The sequence below is a fragment of the Gossypium arboreum genome, chromosome 8 (assembly GCF_025698485.1).
Source record: "Gossypium arboreum isolate Shixiya-1 chromosome 8, ASM2569848v2, whole genome shotgun sequence".
In the NCBI taxonomy this organism is placed as follows: Eukaryota; Viridiplantae; Streptophyta; class Magnoliopsida; order Malvales; family Malvaceae; genus Gossypium; species Gossypium arboreum.
Window position 1 is genome coordinate 122,359,418 of NC_069077.1, and position 9,303 is coordinate 122,368,720.

The window sequence follows — 9,303 nt, forward strand, 5'->3', positions numbered from 1 at the left end:
ATTGCAATTTCCTACAATTTAGGATGTAAATTCACAAAATTGACACACCCATATTAAATGAGTTAACCCATGTGGCTCCTGTAGCTTGCTCCAATTTTTCGATTTTCGTTCATTTTTTGCTCAAATTGTTCTCAAATGCTCTATTAAGCATTAAAACAAAAATTTAAAGAATTAACATAAAATTCACAATTAAAATCGAATAATCACCCAAAAATGCATTAAAAATGAGGTTAAAACATATTACTTTTGGCAATGTTATAGCCACTATCTTGATTTTATAAAATCAATTAATTTAGTGCTTTTATTTTAGTGATTAAAGAAGAATAGTCAATATATATATAAATATTTTCATTACAATATTTTTTTTCAAAAAATTTAAAATTTCCATTTAAATTAATACACTGTTTAGTTAACAAACTCAGAGGTTCTATTATTAGTGTGTATATATAAATAAATATATACCCTTTAAAATACCATCTTGGCCTTCGATTTATCATAAAACTGACAGAACGACCAGAATGAATATGACAACCTAATAAGATCATGCTGGATACAATGCTCAAAAAAGAACCCAAAAAAGAAAAACAAAAGTTTGTATTTCTGACGACCTAATACAAAATGGCATTTCAAAGGACTCTGCTTTTATAAATGGGCAACACTTCAATCAACAAATACACCAAAACAACGCCGAATCCCCAAACTCTGCATGTTTTCTGTAAAAAAATGCATCAAAATTAACACAGAGGCCAATCAATTCAAACTATTCCTTTCATCATTTCAGAATCAAACAGCAAGGGCTAGAATTAGACCCATTCCATTTTAGCACTACAAAATCACAGTACTCATAAACCTGATCAACAGTAATAACAATGCAAAGAACCTCTCCAGAACTCTAAAATTTAGAGCTTACTTTCAAAAGCCTAAAAAATAAACAGATGAGAGAACGTTCTTGCATTATGATTCTCGGGTTGCAGACTTAACTACAACATTTTTACTGCTAAACTCTGAACCAAATAAATGTGCACAAGGACGAGTGGAAAGAAGCTTGCAAAAATTACCTCTATAGTAAAACACATTAACCAACTAGAGGTATATTTCAGTTCAGCAATGTCATAGTAAGCATCAAAATCCAACAAAACATCCTCCTTTTACATGGAAACAAGCATAGATAACAACTTACAACTTACTACCATATGATGAAGAGTTAACTTCTGCTTGTTAAGAGGAAAGAACATTATAATTTTCATTTTTTCTTTTAAATTCTTATGATAATAACAAATGATAAGCTAATAAGAAGTCAGCCTTGTTTCTTCGTTTTTAGAATACCACATACGAATCCTACAAGAAGGCAAATTAATTTGACAATGAGTCCGTTAACTAGGAAAAGAGAATAACCAAAACTTTTTGAAAGTTAACAAGTGAATAGGCTCCCACGGAGATAAGTACATCAGGATATATTTATCTTACTAGAAGGTTCTTTTTCAAGAAGTTGAAATCAACGCATGCAACAACAAGAACCTTCATGGATGACAATCTACCAGCTAAATAAAATACAAGGCACCCTCACCCTCTCCTTCTTTATCCCTCTATAAACAAAATGGAAAAAGAAAAGAAAGCTGGAGGAATGGATGCCTACTTTGTAGATCATATGAAGGCAGAGAAAGGAGAACTTAGCAGTTCATCCTCTCTTTCCCCTATCAAACCAACAGATGCAAAAGAACATTAAGAACTATACTAAATTAAACCTACTTAGGCCGCATATTATCCAAAAGTTGCATGTTTCAATCCACCAGCAAAAGATCCCCAAGCATCATCATCTATCACAGAGAGGACTTACATCATTGAGTGACAGTTAAACTAGTATCAGCGCCAATGCTCTTCACTCATTCTTTGTTTCACTGTATATTGTCAGCAGGCTCATTCCTAGATTCTTCAAAACCTCAACTGATCTTCCCCTTCTGCAACAATCTTCTCCACAAACTCACTGCATACTGCTTTATTACCCTCAGCTTCGTTTTCCTTGTCTTGAACTGTTCCTTCCCTCAAAACTTGACCCTTTAATTCATCATCTCCTTTTCCTTCATTCTTTATATTATCTTCTGCAATTCTATCCATAGAAACGTCATCTGGACCTTCATTCCGTGACAGTCCACTATTATTATTATTATCATCCTCCACAACAGTACCAACATCTCTGCTATTTCCAGCAGCAAACACAGCCATTTCCACATTATTATGATAAGCAGAAGCAGCACGAATCCTAAAATCAGAACCGGCGTCCTCACTCTCATTATCAGACCCATTCTCGACAACCTCTTCATTAGCATCTTCCGCTACCTGACTCCGCCTCTCTAGAAACTGCAACCTCCTAGTCAAATCCCTTAATTCTCTCTCCATCAGAAACAGCTTCTCCTTTAACGTCAAATTCTCTTCTTCCAATTGAGCTATATGGGTATCTTGATCATCCACTCTATTCTCCAATACATTGTTATAATCACCTCCATAACTTGGATATATCATCTCAAACCTACTCAAATCATGATCCAACCTCCTCTCAACTTCCACATGTTCTTCCACATCACTCTCACTCGATCCGCCACCATCGCCCACATCCTCATCTTCCTCATCATCGTGACCAGCTTCCAGTGTTCGCAGCCGAATTAGCCCTTTCATGGACCCATAACCATCCACACCCCATTCTTCCTTGGCCATGTCACCCAGAACCTCCCTCGAGGGTGAAAATATAGGGGTAGGAAGCACTGCAGGCGTCACTGGACATGGAGACACCAAGGACGCTACCCCTCCCGACCTTTTTGCTCGGATTATAAACGATGTTGTATTCCGCGGAGCGTAAGGAGCAAAGCGATTGTTGCTCTTGTTATTGAATTTCTTCTTGTTGCCGTAGAATTTCGTAGCTTTTAACCGGTTCTGAGATTGGAGCTCGTTAAGCGTCGGAGGTTTGTACCCTTGACTATTACTACCGGAAGCAGCGGAAACAGAACCTATGGGTAAAGGCCTATTATCGAACTTTTTAGAATCTTTACCGCCACCAACCTTTTTACCTTTCCAATTGTTATTACGACCGAAAGAAGGGAACTTCTTATTAGGGTTAGGGTTTGGATCCTGAGATTGCCAAGGCATGTAGCTTCTATTCAACAACGTCGTAGGAGGCTGATTCATCATCTGATGACCAGAGCTCATCGGCTGCGACTGAACCGCCCCCAGTTGGCTCCTCGCCTGAGAGTGAGCAGCCGCCGCCGCCATCAACTGATGAGACCGATTCATCATCTGCGACTGAATCGGATTCATCATCATTTGTGGCGGCTGATTGATCATCTGAGACTGATCATTCATTTTATTTTTTGAAATATAAATATATGAAAACAAACAAAGAAATCTAAAAAGTAAAAAGAAACACTAAATTTTAAGATTTCAAGTTGAAATTTGTCTCCAGATTCAAACGAATTATTGATCCATTAATATCTTTTGTTTCCTCCTGTTTTCAATCTAAAAACCGAAAAGAAAATTAAATTTCTTTCCCTTTCCTTAATTTCGCTTCAGATTTCCGATATCCCAAAACGCCCGACTTTACGATGCTTTTAAAGGGAGGAGAAGAACCCTTTCACGGTTAGATTTTCAGGATTAGAAACTGACGGCCAAGATTTGATGAACGTGTTAATGAACAGATCAAGATGGAGTCTGTACGTTCAACCAATTCAAAAATAAAAAAAAATAATATTAATTAAATATTAATTTAAATGGCATCGAAATTGTTATCATTGTTGGAGATTGTAGATTTGAGTGTGCCAAAGCACATTATCTCTTTTTTTAAGGTTTAGAACTTATAATAAGATTAATGTTAAAAAAATAAAAAAATAATAATACAACACACCAACGAATATTATAAGTCTAATTTTTTATGAAATAAAGTAATTCATTAACGAATCATTGAAACAGTTGAGGAGGAGGGAATACACAAATAATTAAGTAAAAAAAAGAACAGTCTAGAAACATGGAATACATAACTCAACATTTGTGTTAGGATGGACAACCATGAATCTCGAACATAAATTATAAATTGAACATGAAAATATATAATAATAATAATAATAATAAATATATCATTCACTAGCTCATTGGAAATTAATTTTTTTAAAGCTCAATGGAAATTAAAGCTGAAAAGTCTTCATTTACCAAAAAGAAAACCAGAGCATCTTTTACCCAAACTGTTCTCTGTATTAACTTCAACTTCTTCCATAGCCAAACGATGAGTCATAAACAATGGCGACAACGATAACCAACAACTAGCAAGAGAGGTTTTAGTTTCAAACTTCAGGTTTACAATCTTTTACTCGTTTTGATTTTTCTCCTGATTCAAAGTAGTTTTATTACGTATAAGCAAGATCATTGATAATTTTGTATAAATACCCTGAGGGTGAATTGGTATACTAACTTGTGGATGTATGATCCTCATTATCCATCCCGAAACTCGATTTAGATAAGTATATATACATCTACATCATGTTGCTCATATAGTATATTTCCTTTTTTCAATGTTTTTATGTTTTGAATTCAAATTATGTGAGCACTATTGAGCTTCCAACGCCCAATGTGCGGATAAGTTTGTTCCTGTGTGCAAGTATCGTTTAGGTTTTTGATTGATCTTGAACCTCCAACAGCATCCAAGACTCATCTCTCAGTTTAATATAATGTTTGTATTACCTTTTTGAACCTAGAATGTATATGTTATGTACTTAGGTTGGGGAGTTATAAGAATCCTTATAGTTGTTTTGGTTAGTTGGTACTATTGGTCACATTTGAACCTATAATATCTTATTTGGTAAAGTTAAAAGCTTAATTAAACATGGTGTATGCTTATTTTTAAATGCTAAGTTAGTTATTTATTCATGTTAAGGTGAAATGTAATGCATGTCATGATCTTAAATGTTTAATGTGTGTTTCCATAGGCCAAATGTGTAATAGCCTATTTTTAGTCAAATCGAAACAGTGGTTTTAGGACCACAAATCTGAGGTTAAAATAATTATTTTATTATTATTTTAATGTTTACAGCATGATAGTATGATTGTGTGAAAGTTTTGTTAAGAAATTTTATCGTTTAAGTGTTTAATTTGATAAAAAAGACTAAATCGCGTAAAGTGTAAAACTTAAATTCTAATAGGTAAAGCTGTCTAACAGCTATGGAATATTAAAGTGAAAGTCCTTATGTGGTAATTAGTGTAACACCCCTTACCCGAGTCCGAGGCCGAGACATGGTATGAGGCATTACCGGACTTAATGTACACAACTATATAAAACTAGGTCATAAAAAAAATTTCGTTCAAATTAAAAACATTCATTTATATTCATAATGCCCCTCATACGGGCTTACGAGGCCCAAAACATACATCGGGGGTGGTTCGGGACTAAACCAAAAACTTACGAACTTTTTACAACACTTAGAAAATTTTCTAGTTTTGGAGAGTCACACGCCCGTGTGGTTAGGCCGTGTGGTCACACACACTAGTGTGGCTTGGACACGCCTGTGTCCTCAGCCCGTGTAATTCTCTGTTTATGACGTCAGCAATATTTTAAGGTCACAAGCCAAGACACACGCCCGTATGCTAGGCCGTGTCGTCTACATGGCTGAGACACATGGCCGTGTTTCTCTCTGTGTGGCCAATACTTAGGCTATTTTCCAAGCCTTGGTCAACCTTAATCCCTCACACACTTATACAACATCAAAGGCATAGAACATGGTATCCAATTACAGATTAAACAACCTCAATTAAGTTACAAACAAAACATTTGCATGTCATCATACTTGTGTTTGTCATACTTATTTGGCCTTGTCTATTATAATACCATTTATACTTTTATACCCCGATTATCATCATACTAATTAACTTCAACTTAATTATAGCAAACAAGGATAACCACATCACACAAGATCTCAGTACATATAAGCACATGATCACATTTCAAGGTGTTAGCACATTGCACATGGATAAATAGGTTTACAAACCCATAATTAATATGAGCCACATCTCATGGCTATATACACTTGAATCATTAAAAGCCAATACATTTGGCCAAACAATTAAAAACATAACACAAAGGACTAAGTCTCTATACATGCCACTCACTTGAAAACACTTAAGGTTTATAGATACCCCAAAATTGATAATTTGATAGTATGATGCTGCCTCCGACGATCTCCAACACCGAGCTAGCCTAGCAACACCAAAGAAATGAAAAAGAGGGGTAAGCTATATAGCTTAGTAAGCCTATATAAAAATAATAAGCAATTTATTAACATGCTTCTACCAATTCTCACATCATGATTTCAAGGTAAAACAATCATAATTGCACTTTTTACTTATGTTCATGTCAAGCTGTTTACTCGCATCATAGTCACTAAATTATTAATATCTTATGCTACAGAATTCTAAATTAAGATCCGTTAAAAACATTTGAAACTAGACTTATATATATTTCTTCCATAAAAATTTTAGAATTTATGGATTAGCCAATAAGTACAGTTTATTCTTCAAAGTTACCCCTGTTCTGCTTTTTGACAGCTTTGACCTTTCTTTATTAAAAATTAATTATCTCTTAGTACGGAATTTGGATGATGTTGTCATCTATTTCTTTTGAAAATATACTCATTAAGAATTTTATTCATACAAATTCTAACCGATAATTATTTTCATACAATTTTTAATGATTTTCCAAATTTAAGACAGGAGAGCCCGAAATCACTCTGACCTTGTCTTACCAAAATTTAAATATCTCATAATATGAAATTCTTTTGCTTACACCGTTTCTCTATGTGAAACTAGACTTAATAAGATTTAATTTGTAACACCCCAAACCCGTGACCGTCACCGGATTTGAACACGTGGTGTTACCGGGCTTACTTCCCTTATTTCTCTCTTTGAAATATTTGATTTCTGTTCCAGGCAGGCTAGCTAACTGCGTCACTGTCACCTTAAAAATCATATCTCGAGTTACAGAATTCGAAAATAAGTTCCGTAAATTTTCCCTGAAACTAGACTCATAATACCATCTACACATTTTTTTCTAGAATTTTTGGTAAAGCCAATTAGTACAGTTTATTAGTTAAAGTCACCCATGCTACAGGGGTCAACTACACTGACCTTCACGCATTACGACCTGGATATCTTCTCGTACAGAGCTTCAATGCTCATGCCGCTTGTTTCTAATGAAACTAGACTCAAAAGGGAATCTGAAAATATAAGACAAGACTTCTAATTACTTCTGGATAATTTATGGTAAATTTTCAAAGTCGAGACAGGAGATCCAGAAACCGTTCTGGCCCTGTCTCACGAGAACTTTAATATCTCTCAGTATACTGCTCATATGGTTGTTTCGTTTTGTCCATATGAAAATAGATTCATCAAGGTTCAATTTCATAATTTATTCACTATTTAATTCTACTTCTACTATTTTTAGTGATTTTTCCATCTCACCTCACTGCTGCTGGCAGCATCTGTTACCAAAGCAAACAATGACTATTTCATAAATCTTCTATGGCCAACTATTACATCATACAGAATACAAACTATGGCCACCTTATCAAAATTTAGGTTTCTAAGGCTCGTAACTATAGGTTTTAGAATCACACTCAACCGACCACATAGGCCATTTTCGCATGGCTTAAAGTTTACAACCCACAATTCAACAAAACAAAATAGCCTATACATGCCAAATGTTCTCCTAGCTCAACTACGAAGACAATACCAAAAGATTTCTAGCGGTGTGATGACTTCAACGACGGTTCCGAGCACATAACAATACGAGTCCAAGAGACCTAAAATGGGTGACAAGAAAACACCGAGTGAGTTTATAACTCGAGAAGTCATAAGCATTCAACAACCATCCATTGATAAAGTTATTACAACATGAAACAATAAGCGAGGCTAGGTACTCATCCATATCGAAACTATACCATAATTCCTCGGACCTTTCGGTTCAATCTCATACCAAGTCATACATCCACATTTCATATTCTATACAATAAGATATTTGAGGCACTTTACACACCAACTCATTCACACCACAATCATACAATTGCAATCATCACATAGATCTAAAGCTTACCAAGCTCAACCCCGAGCATGAGCGTATTTCCTATTCGTCATGAGCTCAAGGTACTTACCCGATCCGCTGTCCATACTCAACTCGATGGAGACACACCCTCCATATAATTGTTCGATCGGAGATATATATATATATATATATATATAGAGAGAGAGAGAGAGAGAGTACGCACACACAGTGCTTAATACTCGATTTCGCACACTTAGTGCCATGCGATTTAAGCCCGCACACATAGTGCCATACCCTTGAGCTCGCACACCCAAAGGTCAGTATATTTCCAGCATGCACACTTAGTGCCATATATTTCCAGCATGCACACTTAGTGCCATATATTTCCAGCATGCACACTTAGTGCCAATCTCGTCACCGTACACACGTATTGCCCTTTTACTTAGTGCCGAAAGCAAACTTTCTACACATTTCACTATTTCTTTTACATTCAAAAAATGTCATCACTCCATACACATACATTTTCATTTATATATATATCATCCCATTAAACACAATTGCATAGATTTTACAATCATTTAAGCAATATCAAACATATGTGCTTAATGACTTACCTTGTTTTGGGTAGAACGGTTCCAATTCGGCTACTCGTTTGCTTTCTCCTTTCCTTTGTCCGATTTAGTTCCCCTTTGCTCTTGAGCTAAATCAAACAATTTACCTCTCCATCAAACACAAACATACGGCATTCACATACATTATTATGATTATTGCGAATACTTAACACAACTAAGCTGAAAATTTACTCAATCTCATCTTAATTTATTGCTACTTATTTATCAAAATTTCCAATACAAGGTATTTAACACCTATGCCCATTTATACCCCATATGGCGAATGTATGTATATATATATATATATACAATGTCAACTATAACATCTTTTAAACACCTAATTTCACCTCATGAACACTTAATCAATTTTTTCCTAATCTAGCATATATTTTCACATCCATTGTATCATCATGTAAAATGACATATAACTACCTTTCTTAAGTTCTACATCTCAAGCAACTTAACCCATCCATATAATTAGCATGATAATAGCATCAAGGTATCAACCAAAAATGTTTTTGTTAGGCTCCTTAGCCAATTCTAACTCTCCATCAATAGTAAAAATTCAAACCATGGGCTAGGTAGAACTTAAACTAACAACTAAAACATGCATGCATCTCA

The 9,303-nt window shown here is 35.0% G+C and overlaps 1 protein-coding gene across 1 annotated transcript; it reads right to left on the reverse strand.

The window, feature by feature from the left end:
* Positions 1–578: 578 nt before the first annotated feature.
* On the reverse strand, positions 579–3,603 carry LOC108484066 (uncharacterized). Its single transcript, XM_017787694.2, has 2 exons — positions 1,838–3,603; positions 579–713 (listed from the first exon to the last, which is right to left on the reverse strand). The coding sequence occupies exon 1, from the start codon at positions 3,352–3,354 to the stop codon at positions 1,933–1,935; it is 1,422 nt and encodes a 473-aa protein (XP_017643183.1). The 5' UTR covers positions 3,355–3,603; the 3' UTR covers positions 579–713; positions 1,838–1,932.
* Positions 3,604–9,303: the final 5,700 nt, after the last annotated feature.